Consider the following 24,245-nt stretch of genomic DNA (forward strand, 5'->3'; position numbering starts at 1 on the left):
TGACCCAGGCAGGGCAGGATCTCTGCAGATTTGGGAATCATGTCCATACTGGCTTTATCCCTTTTGGAGTGTGGGAGATGTGTCACCAAAGTGTGAAGCTCTGGTGATTCCTGAGTAGTTATGAAGAAGTTTTTTGTAACTTTTATCTTTTAGATACATTTTTATGCAAGTAACTTAGAGCAGGTAGTAATTCCCATTTTCAATGAATGTATCTGATTTCCTTTTCTCCAAGAAGTACAACAGAGTGAGAGAAAATACTCAGAAAGGGCAGATAATGTGGGAAGAGCCACACAGAAAGAAATTTTGATCACCTGAGTGATCACAAGTCCAGTTGCCCCAGATCCTTTTGCAGGTTATTTGCTTCCAGAAAGCATTTTGGTAATTACAAGTGTATATTCACAGATTCTCTGTTTTTAATGCTGAGATTCTGGTCATGCAGGACTTCAGCACAACCAGTCAGTCCTCAGCAAGAGACTTCTACGGGACTCTAAACATAATCATTTTCCTGTTGAAAATCTGTTTTAAATAAAATAAAAATTTTCCATGCGCGACGGTTGGTTTTTTTTTTTTTTTTTGTTTTTTTTTCAGTAGGAATATTCTAAGCAAAACTTTTTGTTCTGAACAGAGAAAGGAAATCTTTCATTTCATTGTGCTGGGAATATGCTTGAGGAAAAGTCTCTCCAAACTCATGGTATTTCAAACTGGCTACATATGGCTTGTGCTATTGAGAGGTTCCATGTATGGCTCCTTAAATCCTGTGTTGGATTAGACATTCGGGAGAGGACTCTTCCCTCTGGGATTGCCTCTTCTCTGCATCTTTGAACCCAGCTGATCCTGGGAGTAAAGTAAGAGGAGTGTTTGCTCCAACCCATCTGGTTCATCCAGCTTCAGCCAGCACAAGTCTGGTGTTTATGACCAAATAATTGAGGCAACACTGCCAAATAGGAAAAATGGAATATACCACGGCAGATATCAGCACTGTTTCTGTTTAATGTCTGCCCTCCATCTCATCAAACTTAGGAGTTCTGTGAAATATATAATTTTCTCATAGTCGAGGGTTTATTTGTAGGTACACTGATTTGGTTCCTCAGGTGGTTCTTTCCCACAGTGTCTTTCTGGATAAAGTTTCCCCAAGTTAGGGGTTGTACTATCCCCTTTTCAGGGTGGCTCTCTGGAGGAGAATTTCTGAGTGATTTCCTCTAAAGTTAATATATATACAAATATAAATAAATATTATGAATATAATATGCATCTATACCATTGACTTCAGCCATGACAAGCCATGAATGAACTGTTCTTTCTGCATAGAGCTCTCTAGGACATACAGACTGAGCACCTCATCAGGTGAGAGGCAGGGGTTTGAGTTCAACCCATCCAGGTGCTTTTGAAGCATGTGGTCATGTAAATCCATCATGGCCATCACAAAGAAATCCTTTGATTTGAACTGTTATCTGAGAGAGCAGAATGCCTTTCTGCAGTATGACACTTCTTCTTTGATATTAGGGATTTTTTATGAAGCCATATTGTTCTATTAAACACCTACTTTTTGAGTGGCAGCAAGAGTGGAAGAAGAGATTGAATCGCAGAAAACTGTAAATGCTCAGACTGCATTTAAAACAAGCATTTTGTGTTTCAAACAAGCATTTTGAATTTCTTGCTGTAGCCCTGAAAATAAAAACCTGCCAACATAATGTGTTAGTGTTTTAACTCAGATCTGAGATTGATTTTCACACCAGAACCTTCCACTTTGAGATATGCCAGTCACTTCATTTGAGAAGAGTTGTCTTTCCCTGTTTGTTTTCCATACTGTGTTAAAAATTCAATCAAAACTCCTCTGTTTATCCTTGCTCTGTGAGCAGTTTGCATTTATAAATCTACAGCATGTGTTCAGTCCAGCCATATCCTGCCAGAGAGCTCAGATCTGCTGGAATTCTGTGGATTGGCAAGGGGTGATGTCTCCCCATCCCCAGCGATTCCATGGGCCTGTGTGTGTGGTTGGTGTTCCACAGAGGGAGCTGTGTGGGACAGCAGCCCCTGTTTCAAACATGTTCCTTGGAGCCTTTTTCAGGGTGTGGCATTAGTTCAGAGCTTCAGTGTAATTAGAAAAAGACATATTTGGTTTTGATGATAATTTGTTATGATTTGGTATTTCCCATATTTGGGAAAACTTGATGCATTGTTTTTTCACTCTTTATGTCTAAATTTTTCCTAAAGTGATGAAGTGCTTTTTATTTCAAATACCCTGTCTTTATTTTTCCTTTTAACAAGAGGTTTGAACCAATTTGGGGAAAATGTTTATTTTTTCCCAGTATTTTCTTCAGCCTAGAATTTATTTATTCACCCAGTTTTTGTCAAAGGTCCTAATTAGATTTCTGTGTCTGGCTTTTAAATCCTTGGAAATTGGAATTCCTTATATCAACATTGTCATTGCTGTAGTTACAGGTCATGTGCTTTTTCTGTTTTCAAACCAGACACTGAATTGTGATTGTGTGGTCTATTCTTAAACTATTAAGAAGGGAAAAAAAAGGGGATGGGGGTGTCATAAGTGTTTTAAGGGCAGTCCTGAAATAATATCTGTATTTATTGACTTCATTTATTTATAGGGATATAAATAGTTAACTAATGTCTTTTTTCCCTCAAAATATGTAGTGTTAATTATTCTCTTGCAGCAAAGAGCAACCAACACACCTCTACAACCAGTGGGATGAGTGACCATCACTTGTCCTCTGTTGTAAAAACATGGTTACTTCAGTAGAACAGGATGGAAGGAAACATAAGGCATTTAAAATACACATTTCTGTCCCAGATGAGAAAATGGGAGTTTTGAGAGTCCATGTAGCCATCCCATCTTCTGCTCACTGTCACATAAGAGGATGTTGCTTCTTGCTGGAACCTCCCAAAAACATGGAATACAAGTCCCAGATAGTTTTCCAGTTGTGTGGAAAGGCTCTTCTTGTTCTTATTTGGTATTACTCTGTCTGCAGTTTCAGTGGCTATAAGCTCTAATTTTGATTTGCAGATGGGAAATAAAAACAGCTTCTCTTCTTCTGCTCAAGGCCAGGTCAGATGGGGCTTGGGGCAACCTGGGCTAGTGGAAGGTGTCCCTGCTCATGGCAGGGGTTGGAACAAGATGAACTTTAAGGTCCCTTCCAGCCCAACCCATTCTGTAATTCTTATTTCAGTCCCTGGGTAGTTTTCTTGGACAAAAGGGAAGATTTCGTTTTACTCCAAAAAATAATTTTGAAGGGAGAAATTTTATTTGGTTTTTGCTTATGCAAAACTGCAAGAAAAAGTCAAATGCTTCAGTAAAACTGAGTTTGCTTTGAAGATCTTAATACAGAGAATATGTCTGTGTAAGCTCACCTTGGCTAAACATGAGTCACAAATAAGCTGTCTTGTAAAACATCAAAGAAAATCCACCTCTGAGCAGAGTTTCTCTTTGAGAACAGTTTCCCCAAGATGATCTGAGCTGTCGTGCACTTGCTGGTACTGTGGTATTCCCAGGACTACACAGAGCTGCAGTTTTCAGTGCTATTTAGCAGTTCTAGTACTTTTTAGTTGACTGACTTTTCAAGCACAGTTTAATACTGATATTTTGAGATGATTCTTAGTGTTCAGACAGAAAACAGCCTATGTAATACTAAATCATCAGGAATATTGTTCATACTTTGGGGAGGAATAAGGTCAGAGATATTGATAAAAACCATTCTGTGTGTTAGGACAGGCTTTCCTGTGAGTGTTCTTGTCCTCTGTGTATATTCTGCTCCTGCCTGTGCCCCGTGGTGCTGTCCTGGTACAGCAGAGTTTAACGTCAGCTTCTCAGGAATGAGACATGTCCATCTGACCCCATCATCCAGATCTGTTGGTAATTCAGTTGTAAGAGAAGTAAGAAACAAAGTTTTCCTAAGGACAGACTGTAAAGCAGCCATTTAGCCTGGAAGAGCAGCACTGAGCTGCCTGCTCCAGAGCTGTTGTGTTCCTGCCCTGCTCTCCCCCAGGCACAAGCACAGCCTGTTATTTGACTGATTTATGCAGTGAAGTGGCCAGACCAGGAGTTGTTTCAGCAGAGAAGAATCTTAAACACAAGGTCCTTTTAAGGTCCTCAAGATGTGCGCTCCAAACAGTAACCAGTTTTTTTTTTTTTTTTTTTTTTTTTAATGTGAGCATTCTACTGGAGTTTTTGACCAGTGGAGAAGAGATCCTTTTGCAGGAACTTGTTTCTAGTCACAAGTTTAAACCCAAACATGCTCATTTGCCTGACTCTGTGCCTATATTGTCTCTTTTCTAGGTCTCTCTGTACAGTAGTGTGCAAGTGGACATACACATCAGATAGAGGTTGGGATGACAGTTTCTGGAAAATGATTGGTTTGGAAGATTTGGTGAAGGATAAGTATGAAAAGATAGGTATATCAGGGTTGGGTTTTAATATACATATATATTCATATTAATAAATATACATATATATTCAGATTAATAAAAAGCTTTATGTGCATATATGTAAAGAGATGGGGCTTTGAACAATCTGGTCTAGTGGAAGGTGGCCCTGCCCATGGCAAGGGGTTGGAATGAGATGAGCTTTAAGGTCCCTCCCAATCCAACCCATCTCTGATTCTATGAATAAAAGATATATACATATAAAAAGATATTTTACTGTACTATTGCTGAGATGCCCATAGGGAACAGACTTCCTAAGTGCATTTTTTGCTTTGCATTGTTGTGAGAAACTGTGTTTAAATTTTTTATCTCCCACCCTGGAAGGACTTTCTGTACTTCTCAGTCTCAACAATAGAGGAGTAGAAAGGAGCCCCAGCAACTGATGATATGAAGGACACACTCGATATGGGTATATTGGATGGCAGGCTACAAAAAAAGCTATAGTATAATAATTTATAGCTGTTACTGATAGCATGATTTGTGACCTGTACCCATCTCCCTTATAGTCATTTTCTAAAAAAGTGCTACTTCTGCTTGTTGTTATCTTTATACATTTTTTTTCACTCTCAGAACCCAAGTTTAATTAGAATAGTAACCTTGCTAATAGCAGTTCCTACAGCAGATATTCATTAAAAGTCCATAACATTAATATACCAGAAAATTTCCAGGATAACTTTATTAGACTTTCCCTGTTAAGTTAATGGACTTTTAATGGATGTCCTAAGCAGACATGTCATTAACAAGAATATTACCAGACATGAATTAAAATATGCTCATTCATCAAAGTTAATTATCTGAAATTTCCTTTGATTTTTTTTTTAATGTCGAGCACTTTGAACAAGTTTGTACAGCAGTTTAAATGCAGCAACATGAAATGGAAATAGTGGAGGAAAGATTGTAGGGAAAAGAAATGCAATGAAATCTATAAACTTTTCTGATCATCACATAATCTGCTATCAATCACTTTTGGATTATCAGAAAATCGTACTTGAAAGCTTCCTTGAATAGATTTCAGCTTTTCCCCTTTAAAGGAAACTACTTATGCAGAGGTACAAAATCTACCAGGAGAATGAGGCTTTCAGCTTCCTGAGGTTTTGGGTTGAATACAGTTCTTATAACATCTGTCACATGTGGCTTTTAGCAAATCTTCAACAAGTTAAAATAAGACTTGCAATAAATACAGGTTTTTACCAGAAAATTGAGCATCTTGCCAGCTAGTGGTCTCATGGAAGGGTATTTTAAAAATAAATTATTTATGAAGTGTAAGCTAAGGCTTGAATACAATATTTATGCAGTGCACTTCAAGGACAGTGCAAAGCAATTTGCCATTTTAAGTAACAACATGCACGTTTTAAATGATAAAGTAGCCATTAATAAAAGGGGCCTTTTGTTGTGATGGGAGCCTCATAACACTGGCCTATATATGGCTCAACTTTCATTAAGAGAGAAATCATCAATTCCCAGTATCAGGCTTCCATGCCTGTTAAAACACAATGTTTACAAAATAAATCAGTGAGTTATCTTCTGTTAATGTTTTTTGTAAGGCAAAAGTGTTTCTTGTGGGTTACTGGTGAAAGTGTCTAGTTCCATGGAAAACTGTGGGATTTTTTTTTAAGAAATGGACCATAGAAGAGTCTTCTGTGGCAAGAGAGGGTCTTGGCTGGAGTTGGAGAAGCAGTCTGACCTCCAAAACTGCACCAAACTTTAAGCAAGAACTTGTAGCTTGTGCTCAACTTGAGAAATCATTCGGTTTTCAGATTCTGGGGCTGATTCCCTCAGGTGAATCCACAGCATAAGACAATTTCTATTTGCATAATAATGCTGAAACTTGGCCCTAGGGAGAATATGAGCTTATTTCCCTGACCATTTGTCTCACCTTGCCTTTTTAAAAAGGAAGGTGTTGTTTGTGTTATATTTAGCAGTGTGATAACATCACAAAAAGCAGGAGAGTGTCCTTCATTCCTGTGCCTGTGCAGAGGGAGCTCAGAGCTCACTGCACCAGTGAGACCCCAGGCAGCCACCACTCCATTCCCTGGAGTTTCTCTCCTACCCTGCACTGCTTGGAGTCTCTTGGAATGGTGCAGCTTCAGAAGGAGTCAAAACAAAGCACTTCCCCCTGCCCAGGAGCTGCTCCATGCTGGTGTGTCCTGGGGAAATGCTTTGCTTTCTGCCACCTTTAAATCTTACCAGTGTCCCTGCATGTGGGGGAATGGAAATGGAAGCAGTGTTCCAGTTAGAGCTGGGGGCTTTGCTTGTTTTAATGTGTTCAGTGTGTTGGACTTGAGAAGAGCACTCTGAATCAGCTCAGCTTTCCTCAAATTAATCAGGCTGGTGATACCCAGACACTGAGAAAACTGCAGCTGGAATTGTCCTGGATGGTGGGAGATTCCTTCCCACACATCCCATGGTGTCAGCATTGCTGGGGATCCCTGCCAGGGATGCCCCAAAACCACCACAGGATCACACCTTGCTCCAGCTCAGCTCCAGCTGCATTTACAGCAGTGCTCCAGGGTGCTGCCCACAGGGGAACAGCCTCAGCTGCTGCAAGTACATCCCATTATCCCAAGGGAATATCCATTCCCTGGACAGTGTGTGCTTCCAGGAGGAACATCAGAGCCTGCCCTGGCTGACAGGGAAAGATGGGAAGCAGGGCACTGAGCTGCCCTGCAGATAAAGGAGCTCAAACTTGTCAGATAACCCAGGCAGGAGGAGGTTGAAGGGAGGTTGTACATGCTCAAAACCTCTTCCTGAAATGAAAACAAAACCAAAAACCTGACAGGGCTGAAGTAATTCTGGTGGAATTTCCTCTTCTGTTCTCAAGCTGCTCTAAGCTGCTGTCTGTCTGCTCAAGGTTTGCTTAGCTCAAAGGCAGGGATGTATTTTAGTTCCTGCACGTTCCCCTAGTAAAGAGAGATAATGGCCTTTTTCTCATGTATCTCTCCTAAAAGATAACAAGGTTCTGAATAATCTTTTCTTTTAACCAAAGCAAAATGTCACAAGATAAAATTAGCAAAATTTTCTGACTGTAACAAAAATAAATACAAAGTTTGCCAGTTTAAAATATGCAGAAAAGCTTTTTGTTTTGTTGTTTGTTTTTTTTTTCCCCAATCTCTACTGAAATCATTATTGTTTCCTATCAGAGGGAACCAAAGATAAATAACGACAAATAGATTTTTTATTTTTTCATTTGGAAGTAGATTTAACTTTCATGCCAATGGAAATACTTATGGAAGTTACCTGAGAACAACCTTCTAATGTATATATTTTCTTATTCTGGTAAATACACTTTAAAGCATCACTTTTAAAACTTCTTGCCCTTTAAAAATACATTTACTGTAATCAGAGTGCTGTGGTTCCAGGGAGTACACTCCTCTTGGTTTCAGTTTAACTTAACATATGACCTTGTTGATAAGGGAGACCCTCACATCTGACCTTTAGGATCTTCCACAAACCTTTCCCATATCAGGGTGTGGGTTCACATCTGAAAACTCCCAGGCCTTTGACATTTTCTGTTTCTCAGAGCAGACTAACCTTTCAGGGAATCCACATAACAAGTTGTTTGTGGTCCCTTCTGTACATCATGAATTTACTGATCTGGCTTGTGAAGGTAAAGAGTCTTATCTGGAGATCCTGCAAAATTTATTGATCCCATGAATTTGCTCACCAAGAGAGTGGAAGATGACTGGTATTCAAACCACTGTGAAATTGTTGTGTACTAGAGGCATTAGCATTTATCTGCTGTGGTAAAAGCACATGATGAGTATCTCTTTGTGGTATTATAAAACCTAGAAAGACATTAACAATTCAGTTAAAATTTCATGTACTATAGAGCTCCTAGGGTACTGGAGTGTATATTCCATTTGGAGAAAAATGCCTGATAAATTTTCGCCACAGCCTTCTACTTCAGGGCCTACTTAAGGGACCAAATAATGATTTTTTTATTGAATAGTAATATTTCATACCAGGTCTTTTTTGGGTCAAAGATGGTGGCTTTGTGTGAGAGAGCATTGTGAGTACTGCAGAATAGGTTCTACTGTTCTTATAGGTTTTACAGCTTTTGTAAAGGGCAGTTTGTCACCTTCTTTCATCTGTGCTGGAGCAGCAAACTGATATTAATGAAATAGCTGCAGTTTTGCTTAATTTGCTTTAGAGTACAACTGGAAGAATTCTTTCATTTCTGATTTTGGGGATGATGGTGGCATAAAACAGCCTGTTCTCCTCATACATCTCTTTACTTAAATCCTATTCTGGATTTTTCCCTCTCATCCCTCTTAACCACTATCTAGAAGAATGCTTACCATCTTCCACATATTGCCCCTATCTTCCTTCAGTAGGATTTCTACTTTTTTTTTTTTCTTTTTGGTTTTTTTTGGGCACTGTGTTTTCAATTAAGAAGGGTTTGACTTGACTCTAAAGTGCATTTCTGGTTAGTGGCCTTTACTCCAGTCCATCACCCTCCCTGCTCCAGCATTCTGCCTGTACTTTAATGTATAGCCCCAACAGTTTGCAACCCCATTTTTAACTTACTCCTTAATTCCAGGACTTTGGGAACTGCAGGCTTGATGTTTTTCTGGGCCTGGGCACTTGCATATGCCATTTTTCAGAGTCCTGAAAAGATGGATCTGTATAATTGGAAGGCTGGATGTTCTTTTCTACATTTGAAGTACTTATTAAAAAATTGATAGTACAGAAAACCTGTTTTTATATCAATAATTACATTCCTGCATGTGCCACTGAATCCTTCCACATACAAAGCTAATAATGGCATTGAATATCTCCCTTTTACACTTTAAACAGAGTCTGCATAGGTTCTCTGTTTTGTCAGTAGTTAGCTCTAAGACTTGGAAATTCTCTTAATTTATTTACATTTAGGCTGAAAATGGGAGATTCAGTGCAGGGTGGGAGATTATGATCAATATTAACTCAATGCTACAGCAGCTGTGGAGGAATGGTCAATCCATTCATTCTGCCAGTTTTCCCTGTCTCTTCCACCCCTTTGATACCAGATGCTCTGGAGCATATGAGGGATTTCCTTAAAAGCTGAGAGAAAGGGATGATGATCTTTAATTTTTTTTTTCAGGTCAGCTTGTAGCTGCCAGTTCTTGATAAAGGTGGATTTCAGCAACAAGCTTTAAACACTGTACTTTGCAAATGGTAAAGAATAATAAGTGAAGGGATTCTCTGGTATGGGATGCCTTTATGTGTCTTTCCCTGGTCTTTTGCTATCCCAAATAAATTACAACATGCTGCAATTTCAAACAAAATTAAAAGGATGAATCAGAGGATATTTACACTTACATGCTGTCAAAATCCATGGAATTTACAAGTGAATAGTGTTCCAAATATGCTAACATTTTTCTGGCTTCCTGTCATTTGAGTCTGTCCAAGAGCTGTAATAACTGCAAAGGAGCTGAAACTGGCACAGTGCAAAGAGTTTTTCGGGTATCTCCTTCCTGAGAACTCGAGGCATTATTTCATAATACGTGATTCAGCAGGAAGAAGTTGGGCTTTTCCTCAGAAAAGCTCCACACTCCTGTGATTTCTGTTTTATTTTATACTTTTTCCATCTTGAGATCACTGAATCACACAAATCATTTGTATTAGAAGGGATATCTTGAAATGATCAGAGCAGAGTCACCTACAGAAGGTTGTTCAGGGCTGTGTCCTATTGAGTTTTAATGTGGAGATTCCAAAATCTGCCGGGACAACCCATTCCACTGTCCTGACCACTTCTCCCCAATAAAAAAAAAAAAAAAAAAAAAAAAAAATTAAAATTCGGTTTAAATGTAATTCCCTGTATTTCAGCTTGTTCTTGTCACATTTGTAGTGTCACACTGAGAAGAGTCTTTCTCCCTGATCTTTACTCCCTGCCTCCCATCATGGATAAAATCTGCCCCCTTCACCTCCAGGCCTTCTCCTTGCTGCCTTATCTGAGATACTCTTCCCCTTTCCAAAAACTGTTCTTGACCAGGCTGAGCTGAACTCAGCTGGCTCAGGTTTCTCCAGGATGTTTCCTGGGTTACATTTTCCATTCCTCTTCCACCAGGAAAGGAGCCATCCTTCACCCTGCTTATCATCAGCCTGAGTCCTGCTGGCAGGTAGTTCCTTTCCACTTCTCTCTGTTCAAGAAGTAAGGAGTACTGTGTGCTGTCCCTCCATCCTTCATAGTTTAGAAAATTCTTGTAAAACTGTAGATCTTCTAAAAAATAGTAATAAAGAAATACTCCACTGTCCACTCATAGAGTTCTGGTCTCAGACTCTGCCTGGCTGGGGAATCATATTTGCTTCTACTCTGGCAACACTGGGGACTAGGGAACTTTCTTGTATGAAAACTAGGAACTTTTTAATTGAATTTCTGGTTTTAAATTTCTTAGAAGCTTTGGGTAGACTTGGGCCTGTTGTAATTGTTCAGTATTTAAATTTCTGAGATATTATCCTCCTTCCTTATTTTTCATACTGTTCTAAAAAAAGAAAAGAAAAGAGAGACATTTCTCAGAATAGTTCTGGGTCATTCCTTCTTTTTACCTGACTCTTCCTTTCCCTGGTTTCAATTTGTTATTCATCTTCTTTTTTTTGGCTTCAGCCTCCTGCTGAGATAACTTTTAAAACAGTGCTGTCTGCTTTATGAGTCAGGATTCACAAAATCAGAAGGACTATTTCAAACAATTTGCTGACTTCCTCCAAGTCAGAGGCTGTTGGACTCCTTAAAATTAATGTTTAAGTAGTTTAAAGTGTATCTTAGAACTAATCTTGATTTTATAATTTCCTGTGATGGAGAGCCCACTTCAGACTGAAAGGTTGTTGATTGTTACTTGCTGTCATGTCTCAAAATTAATGAATTAATTAAAGAACACACTTGATTTTCATCTGATTTAACTTCCTACTCCTGCCTGGCAGACCGTAGGGACACGCTTGACCTGTACAGACTCAAATTTCCTATGATCAAGGAAAACTCTGAGTTTTTCCCCCAAAAACTCTTGGGTGAAGTGTCATAGTTCTCAACCCTTGTAATTATTTTCCTGGCTCATTTCTGAACTTTTTTAGTTTACAGTGCATCAGTATCTTCTTAGTATGGATAGTAAAAACTGGATACTGTGTGAATGTGGTGGGGAATACGCTTGGCTGAAAGATTTAAAAGTATATATTCAGTAACTGATGAGATTATTTTTGGTCTGGCATTTATTTCAGTTCTGAAAAAGTGGTAATTATTTATTCTAAGAGGAGTTGTTATCATGTGAGTTATGTGAGTTAGCAAAAAAAATCTGTTAAGTAATAATCCATTATTAATACAAGCTAAATTGCCTTTACAGTCTTAGTAATGGACTGTAGCAGAGCAGAGCAACTCTGAAACTAGAGTGATAGTCCTGCCATCTGCACTGATTTTTGTATCTAGAGAGACTCTGAGTAATATTGTGCTGTACAGACAGACAGAAATGTCAATTACCAGCCTAGTGAAATTATTGTTTGCAAGTGAAAACTTGAGCTCAGGTAGCTGTATTTGCATGTAAATGCATTCCCTCTAATTATTTAGAAAGACATCAAGATACTGCATTCTGTACCTTTATAAGACATCAAATATCTGTGTTTTATACCAAGATGCAGCTCAGCAGTGAGCAGTGAACCACACATGGCAGGACACATTCATTCTGCACTGCTTCACTGCAGTCTAGCAAAGAAAACCCAGTCCCAGCCATCATAACCTGCCTGTTGGCCCAATGATGCAGAATTCCTTTTTCCTTCTGACCTCTCATCAGGAAAGCTTGTAATCTATAGATGAGTAGCTCTCATTTCTTGGGCCAAACAGGCCAAGCAGTCTTTGTTGAAGTAGGCACCTCTGGTTTGCTGACCAATTTGCTGCTCAGCTTAATGAACCAGGATCTGCCTGATTTGATTTTGCCAGTGTTTAGCAGCCTAATACGTCTGCCTGAAGTATTTACACATTAGGTAGTCAAGATGCAGTTCAGCCAAAGGCTCTCTGGGAGAGTGGGATGGAAAGGCCCCAAATTAGATTTGCCTCAAGCTACTGTGGCAGCCTGTGTAGACAGAGATGAATTTTGAAGAAAGCCAAAGCGATTTTGTTTAACCATTTTCCTCACTTTTAAAGAAGCTGGCATATAATATCACAATTTGTTTTGGTTTTCCTCAATGAAAATTCTGAAGTCCTTAACTGCTGGCCAGGAAGTTTTATGGAGGTTATTTGGAGGTTAAAAAAAGCCCCAAATCTCACTGTTCCTAACGTCTTTTAACCACCATGCATTCAGTCCTAAGAAAAAATTAGTATTATAATTTTACAGTCAGCATCATTATTCTTCTTCCTTCTGATCTTAGTGCTATTTTGGCTACTCAGCTGGGGTAAAAACTGTAGAAAAATCAGCCATACACATCTCAGTTAAATGTGACTATTGTCTGTAATTGAGAGGGATAATTGATAATGTATAGTGTATAAGATAGAGTTGGGACAATGTATGTTATTTATTGAGATTCCTTGCATGCCCCAGACTTTTGGCATTGTGAGAATTATTATGGAATGCAAAAAACTGAGATTATCTACATGCTTTGTAATAAACATGAAGGGGGAAAATCCCTTCCATGTCTTACTACATTTGGATGGGCAGTGCTTTTTTTTACTAAGGTCCTGTTTCCTTTGATGCCTATTCAGCACTGTTTTGTTTAATTAGATAACTTCTTTAGTGCATGTTCTCTATCACTTATTTAACAGGGTATCTGTTTTCTGTGTTTCTTTTAAATCAGAAAGCCGTTTAATTGTGCAGTTTGGGTGGAGCTGTGAAGTGGGGACGGGATGTACCCTTGGGTTGTGTTTCTGAGGCTGCTCGCATTTTGGCAAATATCCAAATTCAGGTTTGTTTGGGTCTCAGTGAAGGGAAAGCTCCACATCTCCTTTGAACATTCTTCCCTTCATATTTTTATGCACTTATACAACTAAATACACAAAGTGCAGCCCCGTTTTGCAAGATAAATGAGAAGCTGTACTGGAGTCAGCTGTGCCCTGGCTGCTCTCAGCTTTTTGTTTAACAAGGGGCTACATCCTGAAGTATCTCATTCTGTTAAATATTAGTGAGTAATACAGTGAATTTGGATCACTAAAGTTGACTGAAGATGCATTATCTGCCTTGTGTGTTGTGGCTGGTAAATAGCTGGTTCCTGTGGGAAGCACCTACTAAGGTAGAGGGTCTCTGGTAGCACATAAATCCTTTAAACAAAGCTTGATCACACCATACTCTAACATCAGTCTTCGAAGAAGGATAAAAGAGAAGGAAGAGATTCAGACAGCTTTTTCCTTTTGTAAACTCACTGCTTTATAGGGGAAAAAATAGCTGGAAATAGCCTGTCTGTCCCAAATGAAAGGTTGTGGATTAAGGCACTGCATTAGTGAAACAGCTGCACCAATGTGAAACAGAAAGTCCTCCAGCTTCAGCCATTATGCGTTTGTTTGGTTAGCTCTAATTTTGGAAGTCATTATAGCAAAGGTAAATGACTTGCACAGGAGACTACTGTAAACAAAAGACTCGATACATTTACTTTGGCAGGAGCCTTGAGGAGTCTCGGGCTTTTCAGTGCCTCCTTTATGCAGCTCCTGTCCTGCTCTCACTGCAAGCCTGTGTGCAGGCAGCTCTCCTTCCCTCCTTCCCTCCTTCCCTCCTTCCCTCCTTCCCTCCTTCCCTGCCTCCCTGCCTGCCCTCCAACAGCTTCTTTCCCCCTGACAGGTCAGAGTTAAGGGTGGCAGCACCTGCTGCTGAATTGCTGGTGTGTACTGTAGAACACCTTTATGTTCAGAGGAGCTGCCCCTGGGTTTCTAAAGCTGCTCTGTTTAGCTCAAGTAAGAATCTGCTCCTCCCAGTCTAGTACTGGAATACAATCTGTGTCCAAAATTTCATGTTTAATTGTGTCTCCTTATTGGTTGCTTTTTTTTGTTTTCTTATTTGGTCATTTAATAGCTTTACACTAACAGATTCTAAACATGCTGATGCTTAGCTGAGATTTCTAGCTTTTTGGTGAAGATGGAACTATGAGAATGATAATTCCCATCCCAGGTCTATGCCCATGTGCTTGAGTGAAGGCTCTGTCCATTCCACACTTGTGCAGGGAGGGAGACAAACTCCTGATGACAGAAAAAGTGCCCATGCAGAGCCTGCTCCTTTCCTTCCACAAAGCTCCTTGAGAGCATCTCCAATGGGCCTGGCAGAGCTTTCCTTGATCTGTAGAGCTGGGAGGGTGAAGTAGAGGGGCAGAGTGAGAATCCTCTCCTTGTGCACTCAGTTTCTCTGTCCTGCACTCCCTGGCTGCTGGGGGACCCAGGAGCTCCTCTTTGCAATCCCTGCCATGGGTGACTTCTACTGCTCTGCCTTCCCAGGTGTTGGGAAGTGCTCTCAGTCAAGGAATATTTGTTCAGGCATACTTTGACTTCTAAAACATATGGGACAGACAACTGTTAATTATTTTATTTAAAATACAAGCTGATTATACTGCCTTTCCAAATGACAAGAAGCCCATCCCTGCATGTCCTCACACATTTTATGGCCACAGGGGTGGCAGTGCTGCTGAACATTCTGATAAATAACCAGTACTAAAGGAATTATAGGGTCATTTTCTTGTGCTGCTACAGAGGAGAGGATTATCTTTATCTCTGAAATTGTTCCCTTAGTGCTTATTAACTAGAAATACAGTAATTGAGAAGCTGGTAGGAATAGATTTTGTCTGATAGTAGCCCTGATCTCTAAAATGGAGTATAACTACATAATAATTACACACTGAAGTGTTTGACTGGTATGACTGATATAAACTAGCCAACCATGGAATGGCATGCCTGGAAAGAAGTTTTATTTCAGATTAATTTAATCTCATGCTGTATATACACTGTGGTTGTGCTTTCAGATCAGGCAACTGATTCTGAAGAAAAAGATGTGGGTTTAGCTGCATGAACTCTTTTGAACTTCCTTCTACCTGCAGGGTCTTTGAATGTCAGGAGGAACAGACAGCTTTGGTATTTTTCTCCAATGTCTTAAAAAGACAGAAATGTTAATACAGAAATGTCTTAAAGAGGAGCATCCAGATTATTGGGGAAAACTACAAAAGATACATCTCTTGAAAAAGCCAGGACAGTGTTTTGACTTTACAAAAAGTAACTAATTAAGTGCAGAAATAATAAAATACAGAATTTTTCCTGTGGGGAGGTGACTTAATGTCCTCATATCCTTCTGTATAAAGCTTAATGATGAGGTTTGCTTACTGCCCCCAAATTGAATATAAACCCAATTTCAGGGGCAGCAGTTTTGGCTACACAGATTTGTTTTAAATTTCCAGTGTGAGGTTCAGCCTGGAATTTCAGAGCAGCGATGTGTGGCTGTCAATAAACAGAAACTCTTGGAGAAATGAGCAACTGTGAAGTTGTGTGTGCTGATCCTGAAATGCTCCATACACTGCATCCATCAGGAAGTGGGCAGAAGGAGAATGTAGCTTCTAAAAATTAAGAACCAACATAATTTACAGCAAAGATCTAAGTGATATTTAAAATTGAAGACCTGTGAATTTAACATCATAACCTTTTCCTCAAACAGTAAGGTTGTATAACTGCATTTTTAGAAATTTATGCTCATGGGAATTACTGTATTCCTGATATTTTATGATATGGTGTTCCTCTTAATTAATGTCTATTGTAGAGGATGTTTTATGTCGTTTCTACATACCAGAACATGCTTCTGGTGTAACATTCTCAATAAAATTGACTGTGAAATTAGTCTTTTTTTATTTTAAAGAGGAGTTTTGCCAACTCTGCCCAGATTTGTTGAATTTGGTAAACACTCCAGGTAGATACTAAAAGCCATGGCATTGGCAGGGAGGTCTGTAGGAATTCCCACTGAGCTTTTTGCCTCTCCCCCCAGCACCTCTGGATAAATATGGAAGTGTGTGCAGTTACAGAGCTCAGTCTCACTGCTCCAGCTGTGGGAGGCGGAGAGGAGGCTCTCGGGAGTGTCCCTAAATTCTTGAAATAATCTAATTTGTTCTTCTAAGCTCAGGCAAAACTGGGTGTGTGTTATGGCAGGACCTGCCCCTGGGCTCCCTGTGACGGGGCAGGGTTGTGTTCTTGTCTTCTTCATACTGCACAGGCCAGAGAAGGCTCAGAAAGGGATTATTTAAGTCTGTGAGGAAATACAACTGCAACTGGAGGAATTTGCTGTTTAAGCCAGTTTCTTTTTCAGAGTTTCTGTTGCTATAGCCACCTTATTCCTAGTAGAATTGCTGGAAAGATAGAAATGGGGAAAAAAAAATTGGCCAGTTCCTTGTGCATTCCTTGTGCAACAGGTGCAGTGTTCATTTGTGTGCACGGACTGAGCTGAATCTCCTTCCATGCCCAGACAATGCCTGCAGGCAGCACCTTCCACGAGAACCTGGGATTTCTGCATTTCATATCTCCTGGAGAGATGCCAAGCAGAATTTAATTGCTTGTGGTGAAATCTTTCTCTGTGGCTAGATAGGATATTGAATGCTTTTGAACTTCTAAATTGCCATGGGACAGCCTGATCTGGCATGGTTGTGTTTAATCTGCAGACAGATAATGAAAGATACTTCATCACGCAGAGTTCTTTGATGCACTTCTTTGTTTTATAGATACGAGGCTTAACTGGAGGGAGAGGAAGGCAACTCTTGCAATAACACACACATTTGTTTTTCTGTTTGGTAAATTGACAGGTGTTTGGTTTGTCTTGTGTCTGCCCAGGAAACCACGTCTTGTCTCCTGGAGAGGCTGTTGGGGAAGGTCTGACAGCGGACGCTTCGCAAGATCTCAGTCTCCCCGAAGGGATTGCAGTGGCAGCATCTCTCATTGATGCACATGCTGGAGGACTAGGTACTCATGGATTTACTGTTCTTGGAGACAGGAATTGTTTGAATTCATTTCAGAAAGCCATTTTTGTCACAGACTGGTTTTATCCTGCCATTTGCTCTGATGCTATTCTTAAAAAAAAGCTCCAAATCATTACAATAACTACTAGTACTGCAAATACGTTTCTAGAAAGGGGAGATATCACTGTTACAGGTCTTTTCAGCTGGATTTGCAAATTGTTTGTTAATTTCTGCTAGGCTGAGAGTTTGTGTCTTCTGTTGCTCAAAACTTTGGGGATAGGCAAGAAAAAAACCCAAAAAACAGCATCAACCATTCTGAGGGAGAAGCCTTATGTTTGAGGCTTGTTCATAGTTAGGATTCTTACTAGCTTTAGAACTGATTCATGATTCAAAGCTTTAAGGTCTGATGCTTTGACTTGTTTTCTTTTCCAGCACAATATTCTGATGTTCAGCCCTGGTTCATTTTTTCTGAAATGATGAGGACCAACAAGTTCATTTTCTCACTATGCTGTTTGGCCTTATCCAAATAGAGGCAATAACAAAGATATTCAGTGTAACTTTTTCAGCAGGAAATTGAGGGTTTTTTCGTTTGCTGGTTTAGAAAACAGTCTTACCTCAGGAAGTTTCAGTGTTATTGAAACAGTACTCTTTAATATAAATCTGTTGCTCATCAGAGGATATTTTTCTAGATCTAACTGAAACATGGTTAGGTGCTAAACTACTAGTTTTGTTTTATGCTGTTTTAAATCTCATTTGTCCTTTGCTTTTGTTTTTGGTGAGGTTAAGTAATCATGGAGATTGCTTTTCTTTCTACCTGGAAAGGATTAGATGTAGATCTGTCTGCAAAAAGGAAGACTGAGCTTCAGTGTCATATTTGTAGGTGTGTTGTGACTGACTTAAAGATATGTCAGTATCCTAATTGCATAAAAATGTGTTTAGAACTGTGTGCCCTGGCAATTCTGTGTTCTTGGAAAAGAATATAGTAATAATCTGACCTGAAAGAATGGACTTGCTGCAAAACTGGGTTGTCACAGACTGTGAGAGTGGCCGTGGAAGGTCCTTGTTTAATTGGCATCATTATGGATCTAGAGCACAAAATGTTTGCCCATTTTTTTCATGTGCTAAAATCAATCAGTTGAATTTTAAAAAGAATAGAGAGCAACTGTCTGCTCCTTGATACAGACTTCTGTAAAGAAACTCTGACATCAGAAACACTCAACTACTGGCATCCCTCAGGAAAGGGCTTCAGTGGACAGAGACAGTCTGCTAATCTGAATATGTTTTCCCAGATGGCACCACAAACACCAGCAGCCTCCTGAAATGTTTGCCAGGAGGAGAAAAACTAAATACAGGTTGTTGTTAGAGAGAGGGAGGCATTACAGAGGGAAGAGTTGGGAAGAGTGGGAGAACCTGCATGATAATCACACCATAGCTCAGTGCAGTCTGGGACAGGAGGAGGATTTCCAGTGGAACTCATCCTTCTTGAATCCAGGAAGGGTAATAAATGTATTGGAAATGGTGTGGAAACTTAGTAGAAAGGATAGCAAAAATGAAAAATTTTGATAGCAAAAGTGACAGCAGGAGCAAAAGGAGAATTGAAGAGTGAAGATATGTAAAGAAAATATCCTGCAGGCTAAAACAGAGTGACGTGGTGGGCATCTTGTTTTCAGTGTCAGTAACTTTTGATGCAGTTCAGATCTGCTTTGGCTGGATGTGAAGTGTGGTTTGGCTGAGCAGGATCCTGAAGTTTATGAAGGCTTCAAAGCTTTGAGTACAAGAAGGTAAAGAATTGTTTAGTGTGCATGCTTGAGGAGGTCATGTGTGACTCCTGAATCAGTCCATCTGATACCTCTTATGGAAAAGTGAGGATCTAAGAGCCAAGAAGTTATATCTGGCATTTTGACCTACTGTACTAATTTCAGAGAGTAGACAGATAAAACTATGAGGATGGGAGGCCAGGCTTGTGGAACTGGCCTCATAAAAATACTGTTTACATTGCACCTTTTCAAAAGGCATCAGCATTGTTTCAACAAAAGTAGATGATTTATGGTGCAGTGTCTAAAATACCATGTCACTGTGGAAGAGATCCAGAAGCACACATTGCTAAGCCCTGCTCCTAAAAATCTCTATTCTGCGTGGTGCACAGACTTCTTGTTCTCAGCCTCTGCTTTTGAGTCTGCCTCAGACTATGAAAAATTCCACCTAAGCTAAAGGTGAAAGTGACTTACAACAGCAATTATATAACTTTTAGCCAATATTCCAGACTTATCTGCTGTCTGACTTTAATTAATCACAAACATGAAGAGTCTAACAATTCTAAACACTGGTGAAGCCACTGACTAAAATTCCAAAAAGTGCCATAATACCTGTTTTGCAGAATGCATATTTTCTTAGCAATTAAAAAGATATTTTCAGTTTTATATTTTTTATGAAAATACATTTGCAGCATATGCTGACTATTTAGTTTAATAGATTTCTTCCCTCTCAAGTGTGAACAATATTTTTAACTCAAGAAATTCTAATATACTCTTGCTTAGTACAGGAATTTGCCTAGTTGACAACCCTATCCAAAATTCCTCATATGCATTCATCATGTTGGAGCAGTGAAAAAATAAAGCATGAAGTAGAAGCCTTACTTTTAGCTTTTTGTTGTTCCTAACTCTCTTTATGACAGCTGTGCCACTTTATAGTTACAAGTCTGTTTAGTTAAAGGGACATGAAGCTGGATTTTTTAAGACTTTAAAAATTTTAGCCCTTAATTTTCTGATTGTTTAGATGACTTCCAGCCATGGTAATACCAGGATAACCATGGTGATCCCACCAGACTGATTTGATAACAGAGCATTGCAGTGGTGATCTAAACAAGAAGGTGTTAATGAAATGTGATATGAAATGGGATATGAACCAGCCCTAACACTTGGCATCTTTCACAATGTCCAGCAAATGTTTTTCCTGATCCTTCTACAGGGAGGGAAAGAGGATTTTTTTTATCAGTATTGATATACTGGTCTCCAAATTGAGCTTGGAGATGCAAATGCACAGTCTGGTGACCAGTTTGCCAGCTGAAAAGCGATGTTTAAGAAAAAAAAAGGAAAAACAAGTTCGATATGAAAATGTTACTTGTCGGCTGCTGCATTTTGCTGGGTGCAGCACAAAGTGGTGCCAGGATGCAGCCTGGCAGAGGAGGAGGAGAGGGCAGATTCCCTCTGTAGCCTCCCCTGAAGTGAATCAGGCAGGATGGGATGTTCTGAGGCTCAGCTGCCTGGCTCCTCCTGGGTGTATTTTCTGCTGCAGGCTGAGTGCTGCTGACTTTGTGCTCCATCCTGTGCTGTCCTGCACGCAGAGGCTCCTCAGAGCCAAGCTCAGGTCCTCCAAGGGGAGGAATAATCTGCCTTTAGATGGTTCTGACATGGACAGAACAGCAGCAGCAGTGAAGACAACAAAGCTGGCAGCCTTCCAGTCTCCTGCCAAGTTACCCCTTTCTCCAACTCATCCCCTGACAAAACACATCATCCAGGATGTTCATGATAAACTGTGAACAAATAAACACATCTGCAGCCTGCCAGTACAGCAGGGCACTTTTATTCTGCATGTCAGTGAGCTACCTATGAGAATAAATGTCAGGTAAAATAACACTTAAAAATCATGATGATAGACATGCATTTAGAAGAAATCATCTTGGGTCCTTATATCTGGAATAAATACTTTACTCCGACAGATAAAATTATTTTCTTTATTGGCTAAATAGCTTTTCCTGATTTGTGGCAGTGGTGTGAGATACTCAGCAATTATTTGAGTGCAGAAAAGGTCTGTTTGGTGCAAGGTGGCTTGTTCTTCTTTAACAGAGAATTTTAATTTTACTTTAATAGGAGTGATTGGAGCAGATGTGAAAGGACATAACCTTCCATGTGAGAACCAGCCCATTACATCCCGAGTCGCTATGATCTGTGGAACATCTTCGTGCCACATGGGGGTAGGTTGTATGTGTCATCCTAATTTGTGCAGAATTTACTAACTTACATTTTTGAAGGGAAAATTGACCTTTGTCCTTCTCAACCCCTTGTTTTTTCCTTGAATTTTTTTTTCTGGTAACTCTATCTTTACCTTTGGATATTAATTATAAATTACTGTGCATTTGCTATTGAGCAAGAACTTTAATAGTAGTAGAAATCAATACTGAAAAATGACATGGAAAGTAAAAACCACGATGCCAGAGTGGCTTAAAGAGCAGCCTGAAATCTGAGCCAAAGCCTGAGCCTGAGTTATCTGTGACAAGCCTGTCACTAATGTGTTACAGAAGAGTGCCTTTGGAGAAGGAGTGCCCGACTTCAGTCACAGCCCTGCTCCCCCACCTCTTCCCTTAATCAATATAAATCCTTCTCCTTCTGAAAATTGCCATGGTGTGTAGAATTATGAGACATATCATGACTAAAAAGAAAGAAAACGCCCCAATAAGCAGTTTTCACTTTGCTAATTTTTCTCAGTGAATTAATACAAAAGCTTTCTCTGAGATTGCAATTAAAATTTAGTGTCTGCTTTTGAAATTTATACTGTTTTAAAATGTATGAGTCTGAGAGCATTCCATTTAGATAAGTACCCTTTTCTGCCACATTTTTTATTTAAAACTCATTTTGGTCTTAAATTTAGAATGATTAGAACTTGGATTTTTCCAAAAGGTGCAAATGGCACTGGGAGTGCTGGAGGTGTTGGAGAGGACTGACATGCTTCATGGAGAAAGCTGCAGGAGAGAAAAAGAAAGGAGGCTGATAATAAAACATCAGGCTTAACAATAAATTGTCTCTGTAGTAACAGGATGAATCCATGGTGATCTTGAGCATGAATAAATGGGGATCTTGTCACATGGATTGTCGTTCAGCAAAGCATTTTAGCATGTGATTGAATTGAAAGACATGAATAATCCCACTACTGTGAAGCAGAGGATTGAGCTTAAATCCCGTAGACCAACTGGAATATATTTTGGTTCCTTCCTAAACAAAAGTTTCAAGCTTCAAACTCCATCACTCTTGGCTTGCTTTGTCTTTGAAAAATTCCACTGGTACCTGTCTGTCTGTCATAGGGCAGGTGGGGAACCCTGGGGGAAGAAGTCACCCTTCAAGCCCTGCCACTGCTTTCATTATTTCCAGGTTTTTTGATGGAGGTTTCTGCCCTTTCAGTAGAAGCTGTTTGAGTGAACTCTTCCTAACCTGTTTAATTTAGCTGAGTTAGTTTAAATTGTTAAAATGTGTTCATAGAGACATAGTGCTGGACTGCAGTGAGCTGAGGAGCTCTCAGGCAGCTTCCCCCAAAGGTCTAAGGGCAATGTTGGGTAGCTGGCAGTGGGCCAACTGGCTCTGGCTCATTCCTTTAGTACAACCAGCCCTGGAGAAAGATCTGTGTGGTTATTTATTAATTTTTGATATTTGTACATTGGTAAGTTCCAACATACACCCAGTTCACAACAGTAGAGTGTTTGACTTTCCAAATTAGAGCACAGCACATCAATATAAACACATTTTGTGTGTGCTCTTCACAAACACGAGAGTTGTGGCTCCATTAAATATGCTAATGTAGCAAAAGGGATGTGATAAAATCCATGCTGAAGTTCTGTCATCAAAGCAACCCCAAAGTCAAACACAGACTGCATGAGACAGAACCTTTTAAGGCTTTTAATCACTTCAGTTCGAACTCAGGAATAGATGCTTGTGCAGTTTTTGCTAGATTTAAGTAGATTTTTACTTAAATCTACCTACTCAGCATTTTATAATCATTTCCTTAACTGCCTGCCTTCACTCATCTGCAGAGCCAGGGGTATAACAATCTCTAGCCAGCAGACAATAAGTAAATTCTAAACTTCTCTGGATCTAATCTGGGAAAGGATTTTAGTTTTCTGTTCTTTTATCTATTACCTGCACAGGCTGCATGAAGTGAATGTGGAGCACACAGAGCAGTTGTATTTGTGTTTTAATGAGACCTATATGCAGCTGCATTTGGCCAAAATTAGCTGTTCCTTTTTTTAATTAGGGCTATAAAATGAAAGTATATTATACTTGTGTTTTGATAGAAATATATATTTTCTCTCTCTCTGTGCACCAAGGGACCCTGAGGGCTACAGAGATTAATCATCGAGTTTAATTTAATGCAGTGGGAGAGAGACCTGTGTGGTCAGGCGGGCATTAAAAAGTGCCTTTGATGTGCCTCAGGTGCACTGAGCCCCAGTGAGCCAGCAACAATAATACCTTTGTGAGATGATCAGAGACGAGAGAGGGAGAAAATGGCCTGTGTGGAAACTCAAGGCCGTCCTTTGTTGTGGTTCTGGCAAACGAAGGAGCCAACTGTCAGGAGAAATTCAGCAAACAGAAAGCAGGGGGAAAGTACGGCTGGGCTTCTTTCAAGGGGCCGTAACAGGAAACTGTTCAAAATCATCTGCAATGCCTTTCTTTTCCATCCCTTCCTCCTCTGGTCAGGGCAGGGGGACTGCTCTTGGTATCTGTGTTGGTACAGTAGTTCCATTCTCTAGACCAAGTACTCTGTGAGTCACAGAGCAGGTAATGCTTGAACACAGCATTTACTTTAAACTTTCAGAGAAACTGCTCCTCGACCCAGTTTTCATTACCTCCAGGACTCTAGGGATCTTAAACAAAAGACTTTGCTAATCATGCCTTTGATATTTTAGAAAGTACAAATGTGGAACCTAATTTTACTCATGGCTATAATAGTTTAATTTGTGGTGGAACTACCATTTTTAAGTGAGGATATGCTTTTGGAATTAACCACTGATGGTTTGGGGTAATCAGACGCACACAAAGAATTTTGTGTTTCTGTTGAATAGCTCACAAAAGCATCAAAATGCATGTTTTAATTAAGTTATTTACCCCAGCCCAGGTCTGAGCTGTTGGTTGCTGAAAGTCACTGCCACCTCTGGGCTCATCCATTATCCATGAGGAACAAGA

At 39.7% G+C, this 24,245-nt stretch overlaps 1 protein-coding gene across 1 annotated transcript in view; it reads left to right on the forward strand.

The window, feature by feature from the left end:
• The first annotated feature begins 4,244 nt into the window (after window positions 1-4,244).
• The window catches only part of LOC130256288 (FGGY carbohydrate kinase domain-containing protein-like), a 41,059-nt gene continuing 21,058 nt past the window's right edge, over window positions 4,245-24,245 (forward strand). The window contains exons 1-3 of the mRNA XM_056497784.1: window positions 4,245-4,404; window positions 17,171-17,299; window positions 21,165-21,268. Coding sequence (XP_056353759.1) covers window positions 4,245-4,404; window positions 17,171-17,299; window positions 21,165-21,268 — 393 coding nt within the window. The remainder of the gene's footprint in view (window positions 4,405-17,170; window positions 17,300-21,164; window positions 21,269-24,245) is intronic.

The sequence above is a fragment of the Oenanthe melanoleuca genome, chromosome 8 (genome assembly GCF_029582105.1).
Source record: "Oenanthe melanoleuca isolate GR-GAL-2019-014 chromosome 8, OMel1.0, whole genome shotgun sequence".
NCBI lineage: Eukaryota > Metazoa > Chordata > Aves > Passeriformes > Muscicapidae > Oenanthe > Oenanthe melanoleuca.